The following is a 23,850-nucleotide window of genomic DNA, read 5'->3' as shown; positions in this document are numbered from 1 at the left end:
CATAGCTACGGTCAATTTAGAGTATCCAATTAGCCTTGTCCCCAATTGCATGTCTTTGGACGGTGGGAAGAAGTGTACTCCCTAATACAAAATCAATTTTGATGAGCAGGGCAAACCACAACAAAGTAACATACTGTAAAAAGGTGGATGCTGTGACAGAAACTCTGGTGGTCTATGAGCTACAGAATGCAGTGTGTTTAGCAATATTTGTCTTTCTTCATTGTGGTTTACAACCTAAAAAGTCTGTCTAGAAGTTATTCTGAGGAGTGCTGCTGACCAATACACTAGACAGGTCAATGATTTTTTTTTCTTTAAAAAAGGTTAAATTGAGAATAAATATATGAGAGGTGAAACACCAGCTTCTTGGAGACATGCCCTTATCTCTGTAATCCCTAAAATGGGCAAAGATCAGTCTGAGTGGAGTTCATATGGACTGATATCGATTTTAAACTTAGTTTACAGATTATTTGCTTCAATAATTGCAAAAACATCAGAAAATATTATTCTGGACATAAAAGATGAAGACCAGACTGGGTTCCTTAAAACCAGACAGACAAAGGATAATGTAAGACGGGCTTTATATCTAAAGGAGCGTATGAGCAAAGATAAAGATGAATCCATTGTTCTAAGCTTTGATGACGAAAAGGCATTCGATTCAGTTAGTTGGGAATACCTATATTTAATATTACAAAATTTGGCTTTGATATCAAAATTATCTCATATAAAAATTCTGTCATTCCCCTTCAGCCAGAATCAAAATAAACAGTAGTCTGTCCAACCCTGTGTCAGTTGAAGGAGGCTATGGGCAAGGATGCCATTTAAGTCTGGCCTTGTTTGCATTATTTATCGAACCGCTGGCTCAGGCTATTAGAGAAGACAAAGACATAAGAGGATTTTTTTTTGAAGACACTGAATATAAGACCTGCCTTTATGCAGATGACATATTGATCACACTTTCACAACCAGATTTGAGTTTACCAAAATTAATGTCCTCCTTGAAAACATTTGGTTATTACTCGGGCTAAAAGTTAAACATTCATAAAACACAAATCATTTCATTTAATTATATTCCCTCACTACAAATAAATAACCTGTGTAATTTCAAATGGGAGAATGACTTCATCAAATATCTAGGAATAAAAATTCCAAAGGATTTATCCACCATCTATGCAACTAATTATTTGCCGATTACCAAAGAAATAAAGACAGACTTTAATAAATGGAGTTTATTGCCACAAGACTTACATCACCAAATAGATACAGTTAAAATGAATATCTTACTGTGATTGCTTTTTCTTTTTCTGTCAATACCAGTAGAAATACTGTAAAAACAATTAATGGGGTGGAAGAGAATGCTATCTGGGTTTTATCTGGGAGGACTATCTCTTCCGAACATAGAGAATTATTACAAATCTGCACTGCTTAGATACCTGATTTATTTATGCAACCCATAATACAATGCCAAATGGAAAAATCTAGAACTACACCAATTGGATATTCCCCTTCAGACCTTGCTTGGAGATAGAAATCTATACCACTGCATAAACAAAACATAAGTGATTGGACAAAAACACCGCTAAACATTTGGTTTGCAGAATGTCATACAAACAAACTGGAAAATCATATCAAAATATAACAATGGGTGGCACATGATAAGGATTTTAAACCCGCCCAAATGGATGGGTATTGCAAACAGTGGCTGTTGAAAGGTATCACAAGGTAATGTCTTATTTCTGATGAAGGGAGACCAGATTGTTTTCAAAAACTTAAAGACAATTATGACTTGGAAAACCAAGTCATAATTGTCATCAAGTTAGAGCTCATTTTAACTGTGATATAAAAACAACAGAGAAAGACAGTTCTGATTTAGTTAACATTTTGATTGATGCATACAAATCTAAGGTAAACCAGAAATTGATTACCCTAATCTATTCCTGTATACAGTCATTCAACGGCTTTTCAACTCTTTATGTTAAACCCATCTGGGAAGAAGAAGCAAAAAAAAAACATAATAGGGTCTTTGCCCCAGAGTACCTCCGGGCTCAGACCCTAATAACCTTTTCAGAAGATGACTGGTTTAACATTTGTAAAACTCAAATGAGCACTTCCAGTTCTGGTCATTAGAGGGAATTTTTGTGGAAGAATATGATTAGATTTTTTATTACTCCCAAAATAAAAGAACATCAGAAAGGTCACCCAAGTTATGGAAGATGCTGGAGAGAGTGTGGAAATACTGGAAATACTATATTATTTCCATGTCTTTTGGGTTATCTGTTTATACAACCTTACAGGCGAGATGTCGTGGAAAAAAATGAAATCAGTGGTAAACTGTCAGATTGAACACGATTTTTGCACAATCTATCGAGGTAATATGTCCCCTACAATCAACGTCACTGATAAATATTTGATTAAAATAATGACGGTAGCCGGTAGAAAAGCTATTACAAGAAGGCGGTTATCAAAAGTATCCCCATCGAAAGAGGAGTGGATTGCAATTGTGAAAGAAATATATGACATAGAAAAACTGACTCTCCTTGAACTTGTGCATAAATTCACTACATACTGGAGGAAATGGACATCTCATCTGGAATAAATGGTCCCTCATCAAAACAGGACACGGTCAGCATTTACGAATGTGACTGATTGTGTTTTTTTTTTGTTTGCGTACAAACGATACTCTATGCTTTATGGTACGAAGGAAAGAATATGGGTAAATAGAACTAAAAGAACTGAAATGTCTTTAAAACCTGGACCTAACCCTATCTCTTAAAATGTACACATCATATTGATTCATGTTCCCCCTGTGTATTATATTTTCTCCATCTGTGCCCTTTTTTAATGTTCTTTTTTTCTCTTTTTTCCATATATAGTAAAACTTCCACCAGTGGAGCCATATGCCAGTATCATGCCAATACTGTAAGTGGTGCCCTGAAATTCTACCTTGTTTGTCATATGAACAATTCTATGTTCAGGAAATATCTGTGATAGAAATTCCTGGATGCTCTGATTTACAACCTCTGAAGGTACGTTTGACAACTATAGTGATTGCAGATTTTTTCCCCATCTGAGCCATGAAAATGATATGCAATCATTGCCTGGTGTTTTTTTTTTTTTTGCCATAGATTTTAAAATGTTACGGAAGCAATTTGTTTGTCTCACTATCTTCTAGAAGAAGTAATGCTTTGCTTCGAACTGTCCATAAGGACACAAGTAGGCCAAATGCGTTGATGACCTGTGGGTAATGTTCAACAAAATGATGTTTTGGAATCAATTTCTCATGAGGAAAAACACTAGTAAATCTATGCCTATGTTCAGCAATCAGACTATCGAGGTAGCCAATGCTTTGCTCTGTGAAGACAGGTGATATATCCATTCCCTTCCACTTATTCCTGTTAAGGGTCACGGGGGGCAGGAGTACCCAGAGAGAACCCACGCAGGCACAGGGAGAATATGCAAACGCCACAGAGAAAGATCCGGTGCCCAAGCCGGGACTCGAACCCCGAACCGTCTAGCTGTGAGGCCACAGCACAACCCACTGCACCACCGTGCAGCCCACATTGCAAATATAACGAAATAATTAATAAGATGGATTCTTACAATGCTGTTCTGCCCTGAGTATGTTAAAAGTGTGTTAATAATGTTAAAAGACCAAGTCGACTGTTAAAAATGTGTTTTTTTTGTGGTTTATTTTTGTTTTAGAAAATATTGCGATGGTTTTATTTTGAAGGCTGAAAGGCCGGCGCAGAAAGGAAACAGGTAACAGGAAGTAGGAAGTAGAACGGTATGGCTGTAATTGTATGTTTTCCCGTGTTGAACCCAGTGTGATCCTCCTCATGAATCCCTCAGTAAGCAATGGCTGTAAGTTTGTATGTTCTCTACATGTTTATGGATATTTTCAGAGTTTGTACAGATTTGATAACTTTATTTGTGTGTGCTTATGAGACAACTTTACATAACCATAACATAACCAATTCAACAAAATCTTTGAGCATCATTAGCAACAGCCATGCTTGTTCTTCCTCCTGTACTTTGGGGCCAATCATAAGTGGAAGCACCCTTAGAAGACACCATTTTCATGTGCATTGCCCCCAATGGTTATCAGTGAGGCAAAGCTTGGTGGTATAACTTGAGCACAATTTGTCCTGACTTTCCACTGAAATGGGAACTGTTTGACAAATGTATTGAGCACTTCAAAAGAAAAATACTTTCTTTATCAAAAGATCCAAGCACAATGCCAACTCCAACAGTAAAATTCCCCCAAGTAAATCATGTAGCACATCAGGTGGATAACCTGTTGTCACATGCAAATGATTTAATGCTTGAGTAATTGCGCAATGCCTTTTGACACCATAGCTAGTGTTACTAGACAATGCTGCGTCAATGTCCAAATGGTATTGTTGTTTTTTCTGCCAGCAACTGCTCCTGTCCTGACCTCCAGGCGCCTCATGTATCAACGCGGTTTACACAAGAAAAACTTGTGTACGCCAGGATCGATGCTCATGTTCAGATGTATCAATGCGAAAAGTTTTTTGCAATGTTTCACGCCAACTCCGGAGGTGCCGTAGAAGTTGGCGGAAAGCTGATTCTTGCGTTAACTGCACTTTGGTCAGTTGGCGACACCCTGTGGCGGTGTTTGGTAACTGACATAATTTGATGACCGCACATACAACGGGCACAAAAAAACCTTCCAGCAGGAGATGGCGGACTGTTCCGGGGTAAGTCAGTCGACCCTCAACCGGGCCGTGCCCTGGGTGGTGGAACTGATCATTGAACAGGTCAATGTTAAAGCGGAATTTGCAGCAATAGCCAGATTCTGTAATGTAATCAGACCCACTGACAGCACTCATGTTGCCATAAAAGCGCCGTCCCATGAGGAATACGCTTACGTTCATCGTAAGGGTTTTCACTCCATCAATGTGCAGATCATCAATGCGCAGAGGCTGGAGGGATGGACGCTGATCCCGGCCGAGCAGCCGTCCTCGCACACATGAATTTCATTTCCACAATGTGAATGTGTAAGAAGCTGCGACACGATTCATGAAGCCAGATTAATTTATTTTGTCCACGAAAGTTCCAGAACATTTATCAGGTGGTTCAGGCTCATTGATCCCTGTTATGTCCTCCTGTGACTGCAGGACCGCCTGTGTTAGGACGGGCTGGCCCAAATGCCACTGGTCCTGGCGGATGACTAAGCCGGTGGACGGGCTGGTGTGGGAGCCTGCAGGTGTGCTGCACATCGGTGGCATGGCTGACGGATCAATTTCTATTAAACATATTGGTTCATTTTAATGGCTGATTCTGTGTATTTGTTGCCTTTACATCTGTGGCAAAGCATGTGGAAATGTTGTGTAAAAAATGGAGTTGCCACTGACCCTCCAGGCTCTCGGAGTCAGCGTGGGTGGTGGGGACAATCCCCCTTCAGAGGTGCTACCCATGGCTGCTGCCACCCGCTGCTCAAATTCCATCAGATGCCCCTCTCCCTGACCCCCACCTGTCTGGCCGGCACTCCTCCGGAGGGCAGCTGTACGCCGCTTGACCTCCACCTTGAGGTCCTGTTAGTGCCATTTTCCATATTGTTATTTAAATTTAGATGTAAGCCAATTGATTATTGTAGTTATTGCATTTAGTGATGCACAGTGTTGAATTTAGTCCTACATTTAGCTTGCATTGTTTAGGAAGTTGGAATTGCAGACGCATTAGAAATAGAGAGGAAATCTTTAAGAACGCTAGCAGTGGTGCTCGCGCGCAGGTTTAGTGAGGAAAACTGTGCTTTGTATCACTTTGATCGTTCAGTAAAGGAGGAGCCAACACAGCGACTCATTCTTTCCGTCATTATAAGTGGTTAAGATGTATGAACATGATGATAAACAACACTGGTGATGTGAAGGGAACTTTAGCCAATAACAGGTCAGACCACTGTTTTTCATCTCCACGGGGGTGCGTTGCTCCCAACCCACTGCGTTCACCCTCTCCCACTCCTTATCCCACTCACAATGTTTATTGTTTATACTGACACCACTGGACAAGCTGACAAACAAACTCTGCTGTCTCTCCTCCACCTCCCCGACCAGCACCTCCAGCTCGCACATCGTGAACTTGTTTTTCTTCAACATTATTTTGCGAGCACGGACAGCGGAGACCTTATTTCTAGGGGCGTAACGGGGGCGGGCCCGGTCACTCCAACATCTGCGCTCAATTCCACGTTGATTGGGATGTATCAAGGAAATGTGCATGGATTCCGGCGCTCGCACATATTGATACATCCGGATTTTTTTGTGCGGACGCAACTTTCATGATTCTTGCGACCGCAGTTTTTTAGTATGAGATCCACGCAAGTATTGATACATGAGGCCCCAGGTCCTGTATCTTGGACCACTCTATAATACAATATCTGCACATATATGACCCACTGAACCCCCCCCCCCCCACCCCACCCCATCAGCAATTACAGAAAATACAGTGGAGTGCCCTTTATGATTTTTCCTAAACAGGGCAGATAGAGGCCATCCTCTTCAAACGTTTTAAAATTGTTTAATAATCACTCTAGCACACGAGAATGGCCAAAGCTCTTAATGTTGTTAGCTTTGCACAAAATAGTTAGGTAAATGAATGTTAGTACAGACCTTCATGCAGATGGGATGTCTGCCAAAACCCAGTAGACACCAGTTACCTTACACTTCTTTTTTGAGGTTCCTAAAGCTCCTACTGCATATTTCAAAATCACAGATGCTGAAGACGAAATAAATTGAATCTCTATTACAATCTCATTTACACACCTATTGGGCACATTGAAGCTGCAATACGAGAACTAATGATGCTAGCTGATCAACAATTACTTTACCTGAATCTTCACCCTCTTCAACAAGTGTTTCATCAGAGATGTCATTTTCAATTACCAACCAGGAATTAGCTTCTATTATTTGACTTGGGTGTGTCTGAAATACAGTAGGTTTTAAAATCTTCAAGGTAGTGAAGATTATGTCCCCTACTTTTATGTGAAGCAAAGGTTGAATATATATTTGTACAGTAGTCGCAGTCTTTAAAAACACAATGAACATTTTCATGTTTTTTTAGATGAACTCCAAGGGGTTCAAATAATGACTCTCTGTGTCAAAATTCTGTGAATTACAGATAAGACAGCAAAATGATCCACTTGGCCCCAAGTGTTCCCTTTCTGTGTGATCCCTTGATCAATGTTTAGAAAGTGCACCCATAGTTTTAAAAGAACAAGGACAATTGGAATACAAGCATGGCAGTGCCCGACCACTCTATAGATGTTTCAATCTATAGTTTTAAGAGCTCCAAACATTTTGATGTCCTAAAGGTGCAATTTTTGCATAACCATTTTAATAGCACTGATGATAAAAGGGTCATCCTTTGCCTGAAAATGAAAAGATAAAATTATTGATAATAAAAAATGATAACCAGGCTCATTTAAAAAAAAAAAGCAAATGAGGAAAACAACATCTTGTGTCAAAATACACAAAGACAGAGAGTTACACCGCCACTGGCATTCAAATGGAGGAGCCACGAATATGTTACGCCGCTCAAAATTCAAAATCATGTTGTCAGCAATGGCAAGTAATTTATCTTGGGGGGTGACAGGGAAACACTCACATTTGCTGGCTGAAAATATGTCCATTTGAATACGCTGTCAAGACCCTCATTTTAAAATGTGAATTGTGTGTTGCCTGTGTGGAAAAACACGCAAAGACATGCAGAAAATCTGGTGTAATTGCATCTCAGCAAGTGCAGCTGTGCCATCTTTTAGCCCCAACGCTATGTACGGACTGAGTTGTTGTGTTTCGTTTGGTGTTGACACGGTTTGGAGTTACATTTTATGCGATGCTTGCGAACAGTTGTCCACACTACACGCCACAGCCAAAGGATCACACATTTTCAGGTGAAATTACAATTTAAAACAAACATATGGACTGAACGTATGTTTCATTCAGTGTTTCCAGGAATGCAGAAGCTCCGGTGTGTCGTTGACCATCGACTCGTCTCTCTGTGCTTTTCCTCCTACTATATTGTGCATGCGTGGATTCAAACACACTAAACTTTCTGAATAACTTTTACTTTATATTTTCAGGTTTTTGTCATATGACTACAAAACACTTAAAAACTGTCAGAAAATCTGCATTACGATTTACTTGTCTTGCAGAGGGTAAACAAACCCACTCACACTTTTAATCACATCCTAGATTTAGTACTCACTTAATGGAATAGAAGCTGACCGCATCACAGTTCTTCCTCAAAACCCTGTCTTGTCTGATCACTCCTTAATTACATTTGAATTTACTTTAACAAATTATATCCTACCTGGGAAAAAATCCCGCTTCAGTAGATGTTTATCTGACACTGCTGTTTCTAGATTTAAGGAGCTTATTCCAGCAGAACTTGCTGCCACATCTTGTCGTGATATAATGGGCAGTTATGCTGATTTCACCCCCACCCAGGCAGACTATCTTGTGGACAGCACTGCAGCAGCACTCCTTGGGACACTTGATGCCGTAGCTCCCCTGAAGAAGAAGGTTATCAACCAGAAAAGAATAGTTCCCTGGTACAGCCCAGAGCTGCGTGCCTTAAAACAGAAGACCAGACAACTGGAAAGGAAGACACATTCCAGCCAGCACGAGGAAGTCCACCAAGCCTGGAAGGAGAGTTTATTTATATATAAAAAAGAACTCCGTAATGCCAGAAGCGTTTACTACTCGTCCCTGATAGAAAAGAATAAGAACAACCCCAGGTTCCTCTTCAGCACCGTGGGCAGGCTCACCAAGAACCATAGTGCTGTTGAGCCATGCATCCCCCCAACTCTCAGCAGTAACGACTTCCTTTCTTTCTTTACTGAAAAGATTGTGAATTTTAGAACAAAGATTGCGAGTAATGGAGGACAGACTACAGTTCCCATAAAAGCACCTCCCAGACTTGGTGCATACTTGGACAGCTTCTCCTCCATCGACCTGTCAGACTTAACTTCTGCAGTCACTTCCTCCAAGTCAGCCACTTGTCTGCTGGATCCCATCCCGACAAGCCTCCTCAAGGATGCCTTCCCTCTAGTCAACACTTCTATATTAAATCAAATTAATCTTTCCTTAGTCACAGGTTATGTGCCACAGGCCTTTAAGGTGGCTGTCATCAACCCTTTACTTAAAAAACCTTCTCTTGACCCAGATGTGTTAGCCAACTATAGGCCAATATCCAACCTCCCCTACATCTCCAAGATCCTTGAGGATGTTGTCCTGGAGCAGCTACATGAACATCTGCACAGCAACGAGCTCTTTGAAGCCTTCCAGTCTGGATTCAGGGAACACCATAGCACTGAAACAGCACTGGTCAAAGCCTCAAATGATCTTCTTGTAGCTTCAGAAAGAGGTCTTGTCTCTGTACTTGTCCTTTTGGACCTCAGTGCTGCATTTGACACCATCGACCACAGCATCCTACTTCAGAGACTAGACCATGAAATTGGGATTAAAGGAACTGCCCTTAAATGGTTTAAGTCCTACTTATCTGACAGGTTTCAGTTTGTTAATGTTAATAATGACCATTCAGAGTATAGTAGAGTTACATATGGTGGACCACAGGGTTCAGTTTTAAGACCGATTCTCTTCATTCTTTACATCAGACATGTCCAAAGTCCGGCCCGGGGGCCAAATGCAGCCCGTGGTCAATTTTCATCCGGCCCGCAGCCTCCGTCATAAAATCAATAACGTCTGGCCCGCATGTAGAATTAATACATTGGGCAGCAGCGCTGTTACCTGCGTGTCCTAAGTGCTGCCATCTAGAGGCTCAATTAGGAACAGCAAATTAGTATATGAGTAATTGACTGAATGAGCCCCCAATTTTCTAAAATGGCGACAATCAACAAAAAGAGGAAAGTTGACCGATGGTTCAAGGATGGGTGGAAATTGGACTATTTCTTCACTGAAATACGTAACAACTGTGTCTGCCTCATTTGTAAAGAGACAGTGGCTGTTTTTAAAGAGTTCAATGTGAAGCGACATTACCAAACAAAACATGCTGACGTATATGGCAAGATCACAGGTAATGAACGCAGCGAGAAACTGAAACATCTTGAAGCTAGTTTAATCTCACAGCAGCAATATTTTACAAGAGCTCGAGAGTCAAATGAGAATGCTACAAAGGCTAGTTATGAGGTAGCAGCGCTGATCGCAAAGCATTGCAAACCTTTCACTGAGGGTGAATTTATCAAAGACTGTGTGATGACAATGGTAAAGAATATCTGTCCTGAGAAGCAGCAAGAGTTTGCCAAAGTCTGCCTGGCACGTAAAACTGTCGCACGCAGGATTGAAGAAGTGTCATCAGACATCAAAAGACAATTGGGAGTCAGAGGAAAGGAGTTTGACTTTTTTTCACTAGCTTGCGACGAAAGCACAGACGCCTCTGACACTGCTCAGTTACTTATTTTTTTGAGAGGAGTGGACAACGAAATGAATATTACTGAAGAACTACTTGACCTCCAGAGCCTGAAAAACCAAACAAGAGGAACAGATTTATTCTCTTCTGTTTGCGCTGCCGTGGATGACATGAAACTCCTGTGGAATAAAATTTCTGGGATAATTACGGATGGCGCGCCATCCATGACTGGCAAACGAAGCGGATTAGCAACACTAATAAGTAACAAAGTAAGTGAAGAAGGAGGGAAAGCTGTAAAACTCCATTGCATCATTCATCAGCAAGTTCTGTGTGCTAAACATCTCCGATACGAACATGTTATGGGACCGGTGATAAAGGGCAATTAACTATATCCGCTCCAGAGCTCTATGCCACCGTCAGTTCCAACAGTTTCTCAAAGAGATTCATGCGGAATATGGAGATGTTGTCTATCACATTGACGTGAGATGGCTCAGTCGGGGTTCTGCACTGTCACGCTTCTACTCACTTAGGCAAGAAATCGGTGAGTTTTTGGCTGAGAAAGGACAACCTATGGGAGAACTAAGTGACCCTATGTGGCTGGCTGATTTGGGTTTTCTAGTTGACATTACAAAGCATCTTAATGTCCTCAACACCAGTCTCCAGGGACCACATGCAGTCATAAGCCAACTATATTCACATGTCAAAGCCTTTGGAATCAAGCTGCAACTGTTTGAAAGACACCTGTCGTCGACCCAACCCAACACTGCACACTTTTCAGCGCTGCAAGAAATCATGGCCAGATTCCCACAGAGCAATGTCAGTGTGCAAACAAGGAGGTACGCGTCAGATATTTCATCTCTGGCTGAAGAGTTTAAACAACGCTTTCAGGATTTTGCAGCTATCGAGAAGGAGATCGTTCTTTTTTCCTCACCTTTCTCCGTGGACACAGATGATGTTCCAGACCATTTGCAGCTGGAGGTCATTGAGCTGCAGTGTGATGCAGAGAGCCGCGGTCAGCACCAGCAGCTTTCTCTCGCCAACTTTTACCAACAGCTGGAAAAGGACAAGTTTCGAGAGATTTGAGCATTTGGTAAGAAAATGCTAAGCTTGTTTGGGTCGACGTATTTGTGTGAGAAGACATTCTCGGTTATGAACTTAAATAAGAGCCGTATGAGGACACGGCTAACGGACTCTCACTTACAAGACATCTTGCGCATCAATACTACTGCCATAGAGCCAGACCTGGCCTTTGTCCTGCACTCCAGATCTCAGTTTCACCCATCACACTAATGCAGACAAGTCATTTTTCATTTACGATAAGTCTGAATACGTTTTTTTTTAAGTTTTCACTCCAGAATAATAAATTTAAAAATCCAATCAACATTTATAGTTACTAATGTCATATTTTAAATGAGCCCTGCACTTGTTGATATGACTATTACTTGTTCATTTCTCTGTTATTGTGTTTAAAAATTCTGTAAATATTAAACTGCCATGGTGAGATATTTTTTTATGTTTCAAATGTAATTTGCACTCAAGAGTACAATTACTTCTGTTCAACTGTTACAAAAAAGTTAATTAAAGTGTTAAAAAAGTGAAGTTAAGTGAATATTCAATTTCAATTTTCAATGTCAATTCAATTTTGATATGCATGTTTCAAATGAACCAAAACACATGCTTAAGATAGCTGAAATTAAAATAAAAAAGCAAAGGTGAAACACAGAATGGCTCGCTGAAATTTATTTAAATTAATTGCTGTTCTATGTAAAGAACGTCCGCCACGGTCGGCCCCCCTACATTTTTAACACACCAAATCTGGCCCCCTTTGCAAAAAGTTTGGACACCCCTGCTTTACATGCTCCCATTAGGTGACATAATCTGGAAGCACTCAATCAACTTTCACTGTTATGCAGATGACACACAACTTTACTTGTTGATGGAGCCAGACGACACAAGCCAGTTTACTAATCTGCAAGACTTCCTGAAAGACATTAAATCCTGGATGTCTTCTAACTTCTTACTGCTAAATTCAGATAAAACTGACGTCATCATGTTTGGACATAAACACCTCAGGGACACGCTCTCTAATCGGATCACTACTCTAGATGGCATCACCCTGACCCCAAGTACAATTGCAAGGAACCTTGGAGTCATTTTTGACCAGGACCTTTCCTTCAGCTCCCACATAAAGCATGTGACTAGGACCGCCTTCTTCCGCGCTCCCCTTCCATGAACCAGTCTGCCATCCAGTCCCCCATCAAGCTGGCTTGCTCTCCCTGCCTCCCCTACCAGAAGCTTCCCTGTTCAACTGTTATTAACATTTCCATGTTTTCCACATTTTGATTGTAAAGGCAAGGCAATTTTATTTGTAGAGCCCATTTTCACAAACAGTTTGTCTCAAAGGGCTTCACATGGCATCATAACAACATCCTCTGCCCTCAGACCCTCACATCGACTGAGGAAAAACTCCATAGAAAACCCTTTTAACAGGGAAAAATCTGAGAAACCTCAGGGTGAGCAACAGAGGAGGGATCCCTCACCCAGGACGGACAGACGTGCAGTAGATGTTGTTACAGACAAGAAAACAGTTTACAATACAAAATGTGGGAAACATGGAAATGTTAATAACAGTTGAAGAAGGAAGCTTCTGGAAGGGGAAGCAGGGAGAGCAAGCCAGCTTGATGGGGGACTGGATGGCAGACTGGTTCATGGAAGGGGAGCGCAGGACAGTGTAACAGTAGGGACTCTGGTGGATCTGTGGAAACACAGAGAGACTGCGAAACACCAAGGCCAAACTACAAAGTGCAACAAGTAATGGTAATGACAGTTCCAAAAATGTGCAGGGAGGAGAGGAGGAGAGAGGGGGAGAGGAGAGGAGAAGAGGGAAGGGCTCCATGTAACCTGATGTGTCCCCCAGCAGTCTAAGCCTGTAGCAGCATAGCTATCAATGGTTCAGAGCTACCTGAACCAGTCCTAACTGAAGGCTCTGTCATAGAGGAAGGTCTTAAGCCTGGACTTAAACGTAGTTAAAGTGTCTGCCTCTCTGACCCATGGAGAGAGCTGGTTCCACAGTAGAGGAGCCCGGTAACTAAAGGCTCTACCTCCCAGTCTGTTTTTAGGGATACTGGGAATCACTAAAAGACCTGCATTCTGGGAGCGGAGTGCTCTGGTCGGACAGTAGGGACTAATGAGCTCTTTCAAATAGGATGGAGCTTTATCATTGAGAGCCTTATAAGTTAGCAGAAGGACTTTGAAGTCGATTCTAGATCCTACAGGAAGCCAGTGGAGAGAAGCTAAAGTGGGAGAGATGTGTTCTCTCTTCTTAACTCCCGTCAAAACCCTCACTGCAGCGTTCTGGACCAGCTGGAGACTCTTTAGAGAGTATTTAGGACATCCTGACAGGAGAGAGTTGCAGTAGTCCAGCCGAGAAGTGATCAATGCATGCACCAGTTTTTCAGCATCACTCTGGGAAAGGATATTCCTAATCTTAGCGATACTTCGCAGATGGAAGAAGGCGGTCCTAGTCACATGCTTTATGTGGGAGCTGAAGGAAAGGTCCTGGTCAAAAATGACTCCAAGGTTCCTTGCAGTTGTACTCGAAGTTAGGGTGATGCCATCTAGGGTAGAGATCCGATTCAAGAGTGTGTCCCTGTGGTGTTTAGGTCTAAAAATGATTACCTCAGTTTTATCTGAATTGAGCATTAAGAAGTTGGAAGACATCCAGGATTTAATGTCTTTCAGGCAGTCTTGTAGATGACTAGAGGGAAGGCATCCTTAAGGAGGCTTGTTGGGATGGGATCCAGCAGACAAGTGGCTGACTTGGAGGAACCGACTGCAGAAGTTAATTCTGACAGGTCGATGGGGGAGAAGCTGTCCAAGTATGCACCAAGTCTGGGAGGTGCTTCTATGGGGACTGTAGTCTGTCCTCCATTACTGGCAATCTTTGTTCTGATGTTCACAATCTTTCAGGAAAGAAAGAAAGGAAGTCGTTACTGCTGAGAGTTGGGGGGATGCATGGCTCAACAGCACTATGGTTCTTGGTGAGCCCGCCCACGGTGCTGAAGAGGAACCTGGGGTTGTTCCTTTTTTTTTCTATCAGGGACGAGTAGTAAGCGCTTCTGGCATTACGGAGTTCTTTTTTATATATTAATAAACTCTCCTTCCAGGCTTGGCGGACTTCCTCGTTCTGGCTGGAATGTGTCTTCCTTTCCAGTTGTCTGGTCTTCTGTTTTAAGGCACGCAGCTCTGGGCTGTACCAGGGAACTATTGTTTTCTGGTTGATAACCTTCTTCTTCAGGGGAGCTACGGCATCAAGTGTCCCAAGGAGTGCTGCTGCAGTGCTGTCCACAAGATAGTCTACCTGCGAGGGGGTGAAATCAGCATAACTGCCCAATATATTATTACAAGATGTGGCAGCAAGCTCTGCTGGAATAAGCTCCTTAAATCTAGAAACAGCAGTGTCAGATAGACATCTACTGAAGCGGGACTTTTTCCCAGGTAGAATATAATTTGTTAAAGTAAATTCAAATGTAATTAAGGAGTGATCAGACAAGACGGGGTTCTGAGGAAGAACTATGATGCGGTCAGCTTCTATTCCATAAGTGAGTACTAAATCAAGGATGTGATTAAAAGTGTGAGTGGGTTTGTTTACCCTCTGACAGAAGCCAACAGAATCAAGAAGCGACTTAAACGCAGTGGCCAGAGAATCATCATTGACGTCCACATGGATGTTAAAGTCACCCACTATAATGACTTTGTCTGAGTTCAATGCCAAGTTAGACAGAAAGTCAGGGAATTCTTCTAAGAACTCAGAATAATTTGCAGGAGGATGATACACCACAGCAAGTAAGAGTGGTTTCTCTGCTTTCCAGTCTGGATGGGAAAAGCTGACAATAAGGCTCTCAAATGAGTTATAGGAACTGTTAGGTCGAGGGTTAAGCACCAAATTTGACTGATAGATTGCAGCTACTCCTCCTCCTCTGCCAGTGGTGCGAGGTACATGGTAGTTAATGTAACCAGGAGGGGAAGATTCATTTAAACTACCATATTCATCTTGCTGCACCCAGGTTTCAGTGAGTGCTAATACACCAATCTGATAATTAGTAATTAAATCGTTCACTAGGAGAGACTTGGATGCAAGAGATCGAATATTAAGCAAACCACATTTAATAGTTTTACTGGGTTGATTTGCTGGAGCAGTGGTTTTAATTTTAACTAAGTTGCTATAAGTTACTCCTCCAGATTTGTGTGCAGGCTTATATAGCCTTATGGCAGACACAGTTTCTATAGGCTGGGTGGGTGACAACACGAAGGAACCAGCAGAGGGGCGTTTTAAACTGCAGCTCTGCCTGCTGGTCTGAACTCTGGGTGCTTGTCAGGGATTAGTATTGCTAATAAATTGGCCTATGTTCCTAGATAAGAGAGATGCACCATCCAAAGTAGGATGGACGCCATCTCTCCGAATCAGACCAGGCTTTCCCCAGAAGGAGCTCCAATTGTCTATGTAAGCCACATTGTTATCTAAGCACCACCTAGACATCCAGCGATGGAATGAACGCATGCGGCTAAACATGTCGTCACTCGCTAAATTGGGCAGCGGGCCAGAGAAAATTACGGAGTCCGACATTGTTTTTGCGTAGTTGCACACCGAAGCCATGTTAACTTTAGTTAATTCCGACTGGCGAAGCCAGGTGTCATTAGCGCCGACATGTATTACAATCTTACTGTATTTAACCTTACGTTTTGCCAGCAGCTTTAGATTTGCCTCAACGTCGCCCGCTCTGGCCCCTGGGATGCACTTTATGCTCGCTGGAGTCTCTACCTTCACGTTGCGAAGAACAGAACTGCCAATGACTAATGTCGGCTTCACAGCGGGGCTGCGAGCAACAGAGCCGACATGAAGAGTTTCACTCTCAGCGGGTGTGTCGCTGAGTGGGGAAAAGCGGTTGGAAACATGAAGGGGTTGGTGGGCAAACACGGGCTTACTGCGTCTAGGTTTCCCTCGTGATGTCACCCAGTGGGACTGGCTAGTTCCCGGCTGCTCGGGAGCTGCTTGCGGTGGCTAGGCTAGGTGGCTTCGCACCCGCTAAGGTGGACTGAGCAGCTCCTGAAGGTAAAGGACTAGCGCTAGCTTCCATGGTGCGGAGCCGAGTCTCTAACTCACTAAGCCTCGCCTCCAGGACTACAAACAAACTACACTTTTTACACGTACCATTAGCACTAAAGGAGGCAGAGGAGTAACTAAACATCTGGCACATGGAGCAGGAGAGGGAGGGAGAGGTGGGGGGAGAGGCGGAAAGAGAGAGAGCGGCCATAGCTAGTATGCTAAGGTGGACGAGAGCACCTGTGGCAAATACAACAAATAGAACGAGGAATTTCAGAGCAAAGTCCTGCTAAAGACTTAAGTGACAGAAACCTATGTATTACACCAAAACGTCGTATACAGTGGTGCTTAAAGCGATTAAGTTAGCAGTACACCTAAGGGAGGATTGAGAAAGTCGAACAACACAGCGACAGTATTACAGGCAGGAAATGACGTAACACGCTCACCGGTATCGGGTCAGCAGGCAGGCAGGGAAGTGTCTGCAACTGCAACTCAGGGTAGTCAACACAGACGGTGGCGAGAAGGCAGACGTGAGGCGATCAGAGGCGGAAGCGAGGTGACCAGCAGACTGTAAACTGTTTTCTTGTCTGTAACAACATCTACTGCGCGTCTGTCCATTCTGGGAGAGGGATCCCTCCTCTGTTGCTCACCCTGAGGTTTCTCAGATTTTTCCCTGTTAAAAGGGTTTTCTATGGAGTTTTTCCTCAGTCGATGTGAGGGTCTAAGGGCAGAGGATGTTGTTATGATGTCATGTGAAGCCCTTTGAGACAAACTGGTGGTGAAAACGGGCTATACAAATAAAATTGCCTTGCCTTGTCTTGCAGAGTGCATTAATTACATTAATAAAATATGTAAGTATTTATCCTTTTACTTTGGATTTTCTAGTTCTTCAGTTACAATATTAGGATATTGGCATTATTACCGATAATTTTATATAATTTACTATGTACAAAAGTCAGTTTTTTCAGTGTGTGGTCCTTAGAGTCTCTTAAAATAGAATGGGAGCCACAACCTTCAGCTATCAGGTTCCCCTCCTGTGGAACTGTCTCCAAGTTATGGTCTGGGATGCAGACACCCTTTCTATATTCAAGAGTACACTTAAGACCTTCCTTTTTGATAAGGCTTATAGTTCGGGCTGGCTTAGGCTAGCCCTTAGATATGCTGTTATAGGCTTGGACTGCTGGGGGAGCTCCCCTGATGCACTGGGCTTCTTTCTCCTCCTCTCTGTCCTCCTGTATTCATATATGTTACTAACTTGCCTTCTACTCTGGATCCTTTGTGCTTTCCCACTTCCCAGATCCCTGACTGATGCTGCTGCTGGAGGAGGCCACAGACCTGAAGAGGCTCAAGCTGCCACTCTTAGTATCAGTATTAGTATAAGTAGTATTTATATCAGTATTCTCAATACTGTATTAGCATTAGCATCAGCATACTGTTTGCTACCATATAATCACTCATATTATGCTGGAATTGATTGCTTGTTTTGAACCAGTTGATATGATTATTTGTAGCTATTTGTTGTTATTGTTTGCTATCCTCCTTTCAGCCTGTTCTCATACATGTCTGTCTGTTATTCTCCCCCCTTTCTCTCCCTCTTTATCTCCGTCCCTTTCGTTCCTTCTGTATATCTGTCTTATTCAATAATCTGTATTTGTCTCTGCCCCGCTCGCCTGCGCTCCTTTCCTCCAATTGGTCAAAGCAGATGGCCGTCCCCATTGAGCCTTGGTCTGCTCGATGTTCCTGCCTGTTAAAAGGAAGGTTTTCATTGCTGCTGTTGCAGGATGTGCTTGCTCATGGAGAACTGTTGGGTGTAGATTCAATGAAGAAGTGTGGTATTAGACCTGCTCTACTTGTAAAGTCTCATGATATAACTTTTGTTGTGATTTGGTGCTATATAAGTAAAATTAAATTGTTTTGACTTGAGAGCCTACAAAATTCATATACATGTGGTGGAGTGTGTGGTGATGTTGCAGTGTGTTGGGTGACTGTTAATGGTCACTGAAGCAATTCTACACATTAAAACTGCATGAAATCTAAAATGGTACTTGGTGATGCTCACAGCATTAGACAGTATTATTAAAAGTATTGAACATCCATTCTGTTGTTGTTTGATTTTATTATGATGAGCACTGTCACTTTATTCTGTTCTTGTGGTATTAATGACAAGAAAGCACAAGAGGAGTGGACTATAATATTAAATTTAATTAAATGTGGGAGGTTAATTATTTTACATGTCGTCAATTTACAACCTCACTGTCAATGTCACTATTTTGTCTTGTCTCCAAAATGCTTGTACATATGGATTAGAGCTTCCATGTAGGACAGCACATTTTGATGACATACCTTCTTCTAGGTAAATCTCAGGAAGTTTTAACTTAATGGAGTTCCCATATTTCCACCAGAAGTGGATGAGCCAACATGGTCCATTTGCAAATGATTTCATCATTTTGTTGTGAAAATGAGACGTCATTGATGTGGGAGTCCACATGTGCTATTGCAGAAAGAGGGGAATACTTCTGCACGAGTGTTTTACATGTCAAGCATCTACTGGAGTGATAAGACATTTAATCTGTGAATTTGTTGTTGCCAAACTGACACTAAGTTGGCAATGAACCATACCTTCTGACCAGTCACCCTGATAAGGCAGAATTCGGATGTGAACCCAAATGCAAGATTCTGAGGCGAGGAGCAGGATTAACAAAATTCATTAAGTACAAACAAAAGTCACATGTGATGAGGAAAAATGCTAAACTACAAAGGTCAGAATTGCTCTTAAGAGGAAAACCTAGCTAGACAAAGCGTCAATGAATTTTAAAGTTGAACAAGACAAGGATCAAGGTATGGATTTTGGCTTCGGTAGGTCTGAAATGATGGACAAAATGAACTAGCCCAAGACAAAGGGACACACATGGACACAATCAAGGCAGGGAAGACAATCAGGCTGGCGGGAAACACCAGGGGGAAGGGGAAGTTACCTGAAACGAGGGGAGAGTTAAATTTCGAAATAAAGTGGGAAGCCACGAAAAACCGACAAAAGACAAACAAAAAACACAACCAAGATAACTTTGACATGACAGTACCCAACTTTGACATGACAGTATCTCCCTTCTAGGGATGGCTCCTGACAGACCAGACATCTGAGGATGACAATTACAAAAGTCTGAGATGAGGTCAGGGTTTACTTTGAAGCCGCAAGAACCCATGAACATTCATCCAGACAGTAGCCCTCCCAGTCCACTTGGTATTATCTGCCCCAGCCCCTGTTGCACACAGCCAGAAGTTTCTTGATGGAGTAGACTAGACCCCTCTGACCCTCCTGGGGGGTGGAGGGGGTCTGGCTGTGGGAACCATGGGGCTCTCTTAAACCGATTTTACCAAGCTGAAGTGGAAGGTGAGGTGGACTCTCAGGGACCAAGGCAAATGCAGGTGAACAGAGGAGGGGCCACTGACCTTTGACATGGGAAATGGACCCATGAACTGTGGAGCCAATTTTCTGGAGATGACATGGAGGGATAAGTCAGACTGGCTCAGTTGAAAGCCAGACCTTCAGGCCAGCTTGGTACACCAGAGCAGGTTGGCGCCTCTGATCTGCAGCTCTCTTCATGAGGTCCACACTCCATACAAGGACCTTGTGGGCGGCTGCCCAGATAAGGTGGCAACACCGAACCATGGCATAGAGATCTCAGGTAGAATGCGTTCAGGTTCCTTGGCAGTAGCCTCAGGGTCGAACAGACGGGACAAGGAGTTGGGCTTAGAGTTCTGGGACCCCGGCCTGTAAAAACGCACAAAGTTAATAGTTAAAAAAACAAGGTCCACCTGGCTTGGCAGGAGTTCAGTCTTTTGACTTTACAAACATATTCAAGATTCGTGTGATCAGTCCAAACAACGAAAGGATGTTGTGAAGCCTCTAGCTAGTGTCTCCACTCCTCCAGAGCTATCTTGACAGCCAACAACACATGGTTCCCAGCATAATAATTTCTTTCAGCCAGTGAAAACTTCAGGACAGGAAGGCACAGGGGTGGAGCTTGTCTTTTTCTGAGCATTGGGAGAGGACTGCTCCAACCCTTTCATTGGAGGCATTCACCTCCGCCATAAAGTGCCAGCTGGGATCAGGAACCATGAGGATGGGGGTGGTAGTGAACCATGCCTTGAGCTGCTGGAAGGCTTCTTGAGCTTAAGACCAGAAGAATGGAGTCTGGGGGGATGCGAGTACATGGAGAGGAGCTGCTATGTTGCTGAATTTTCTGATAAACCGCCTGTTAAATTTAGCAAACCCTAGGAATTGCTGAACCTTTTTGCAGCTATCCAGTGTAGGCCACTGACCCACAGCACTAACTTTATCTAGATCCATTTGTACCTTTCTAGGGACGATCATAAAGCAAAGGAAAGTTACAGTGTCGGTATGAAACATGCTCTTTTCAGCTTTTACATACAGTTGATTGTCCAGCAATCACTGGAGAACCTGACAGACATTGTCGGCATGAGTTTGAATTGGGGTAACAGATCAAGATGTCATCAAGGTAGACATAGACAAAGTGGTTCAGGAAGTCTCTGAGATCATTAATCATGGCTTGGAAGACAGTAGGAGTATTAGTCAACCCAAATGGCATGACAAAATATTCATAATGACCACTAAATGTGTAAAACCCCATTTTCCATTCATCCCCCTCTCCACAACAGGTGATATGCATTTCTCAGGTCTAGTTTGGTGAGGATCTTGGCCTGCTGAAGCTGGTCAAAAGCTGATGACATGAGTGTCAGAGGGTACCAATTTTTAACAGTAATGTCAATAAGTGGCCATAACCAATGCATGGCTGGAGAGACCCATCCTTCTTCTTCAACTTCCGCTCTCCTCTGACAGCAGATGCTTTTTGCTTTGCTCCTGCTCCCTGCTTCGCTTTATTTGTTTTTTTGCTGGTATCTTTTCCTTTTTGTGGAATTCTGGTCCTGGTAGCAGTATATCATCTGGAATTTGTGGGCTAAGAAAAGCAAGCAACCCGTACAACAGCCTGTCCTGATCCACAACAGATAGGCTGCAGTACTGCAAGACTCTGCATCTCCATCTGATGAACTGGAAAACCTCTCATCACCACAGAGAAGTGTAAGATCTGAACATAAATCAGAAGCTAGCAGGCCGCAGGCCAAGCTAGCAGGCCGCAGGCCAAGCTAGCAGGCCGCAGGCCAAGCTAGCAGGCCGCAGGCCAAGCTAGCAGGCCGCAGGCCAAGCTAGCAGGCCGCAGGCCAAGCTAGCAGGCCGCAGGCCAAGCTAGCAGGCCGCAGGCCAAGCTAGCAGGCCGCAGGCCAAGCTAGCAGGCCGCAGGCCAAGCTAGCAGGCCGCAGGCCAAGCTAGCAGGCCGCAGGCCAAGCTAGCAGGCCGCAGGCCAAGCTAGCAGGCCGCAGGCCAAGCTAGCAGGCCGCAGGCCAAGCTAACAACTGGGCCCCAAACTCTGATTGTGGGAGATGCCGCTGTCAAAGATCTGAGATTCATGTGCAGTAAAAACACAAAAGTTCTCTGTTTTCTGAGAGATATGGTTCCTGATTGACAGCAAAAATCCCTGGTATTGTTGCAGCAAATACGACTGTTAAAAATATAATTTTGCATGCGGGGATGAATGACATTGTGAATCGACAGTCTGAAGTGCTTAAACAAGATTTCACTGATCTGCTGAGCACAGTCAGCTCTCTGGGTGTCGAGGTCTTTATTAGTGGCCCCCTTCCATCTGTCAGAAGAGGTGCTGAGAGATTCAGCAGGTTGATGGCTCTGAACACATGGCTATCTGCAGCATCTGATGTCCATTCCATGCACTTTTTGGACAATTTTAGTTTCTTCTGGGACCGCAGACATCTTTTCAAGAGAGATGGACTCTTCCTAAACAGGTCAGGAGTCAAGCTGTTTATGTCCAACATATCTTTCTGCCTGCGTCACCGAACTGTTCCTTCCACCAAGGACAAGGTGATACAGACAAGAGATGAATGTCATCAGGAAGGAGCACAACCTCAAGCTGGCATGAGATCCAGTGATGAGAGACGTCAGGGTGAACAGGCGGAGGATTCCCCATGTCAGGGCGAAGAGGAAGAGGATTCTTTGCCTTCAGCACCAAAAAGTGCCTGTGATGGTCCACCTTCTACACCCCTCCAAACTCCACCAAGGTCACCATCCACTGTGAGCATGTTGTCACCCTCATTATATCCCCCCTCATGGATTTCATTGACCACATGAACAAGCTGGTCATTGCTGGGACACAACTCACCCTCCGCCCCACTGCAATGTTCTCTCCTCTCATTCCCCTGCAACACCCTCGGCCTTCTGTGAAGTTAAGACGTGCCCCACCCCCACCGTCTCCACACACAGGCATCAGACTCATCCTCCGCAAGCTAATAAGAGTTCAGCACACTTAGATCTTTCTGTCCTTGACTGCTGATGTGTTCTGGGTCCAGGCTCCAATGATGTCACTCCTGACTATTCCCAGCGAAAGTCGGGGCCCAGCATACTGGAAGCTTCCTCAGTTCACGTTATGACTGGCAATAGAAAAAGAATGTTTAAATTGCCAAGAAACAGGGTCATGTCAAATTTAACATCCATTCCATGTCAACCACAGTCAGTACACGGTCCTATAGATACTGCTTCTAACATATCAAAGCTAGCAGTATTAAATGTCAGGTCATTAGCAGGCAAATCATTTCTTATCAGTGATTACATTATACAGCACAACCTGGACTTCATGTTCCTAACTGAAACGTGGTTAAGCCAAGATAACAGTGCAGCAGTTCTCATTGAATCAGCGCCCCCTAACTTCAGTTTCATAATTGAAGCTAGAGTGGATAAGAAAGGAGGTGGAGTTTCAGTTTTGTTTAATGAAACCTTCCAATGCAGTAGGATGTCATATGGAAGTTTCAACTCCTTTGAGTATGTTGCAATTCAGTTGAGAGCCTCTTGTCGTGCAATATCATTATCCATCTACAGGCCCCCAAAACATAATGCACTGTTTTTTGATGAGTTTTCCAAACTATTGTCTATTATCTGCATTGAGTTTGACTGTGTTATTCTAGTGGGGGATTTTAACATTCATGTTGATAATGTGAAAGATGGATATGCAAAGGAACTCTTAAATTCTCTGGATATCTTTGGACTCTCCCAGCATGTAACGGATCCAACACATAACAAGGGCCACATATTAGATCTAATTATCTCCAAGGGTCTGAACATTTCTGACGTTGCGGTGAGTGATGTTGCTCGTTCTGATCATTATTGTGTTCAGTTTAAAATGACTATCCCTACCAATCTTTGCAAAAGTGAAGCAGAGGTGATAAGAAAGCAACAACAGCACTGGCACATTATTCACTCAGGCTTTTACATCATCACCAAC

The 23,850-nt window shown here is 43.2% G+C and overlaps 1 protein-coding gene across 1 annotated transcript; it reads right to left on the bottom strand.

The window, feature by feature from the left end:
• Positions 1 to 15,754: 15,754 nt before the first annotated feature.
• On the bottom strand, positions 15,755 to 16,694 carry LOC147250456 (uncharacterized). Its single transcript, XM_086222966.1, is given in 2 exon segments — positions 15,755 to 16,456; positions 16,458 to 16,694. Coding segments are annotated over 2 exon segments (939 nt in total).
• Positions 16,695 to 23,850: the final 7,156 nt, after the last annotated feature.

This window comes from Aulostomus chinensis, chromosome 13, assembly GCF_037954235.1.
Source record: "Aulostomus chinensis isolate RoL2024-O1b breed Wild chromosome 13, RoL_Achi_v1.0, whole genome shotgun sequence".
In the NCBI taxonomy this organism is placed as follows: domain Eukaryota; kingdom Metazoa; phylum Chordata; class Actinopteri; order Syngnathiformes; family Aulostomidae; genus Aulostomus; species Aulostomus chinensis.
The sequence above is the reverse complement of the archived record's forward strand: the minus strand, read 5'-3'. Positions and strand labels throughout refer to the sequence as shown.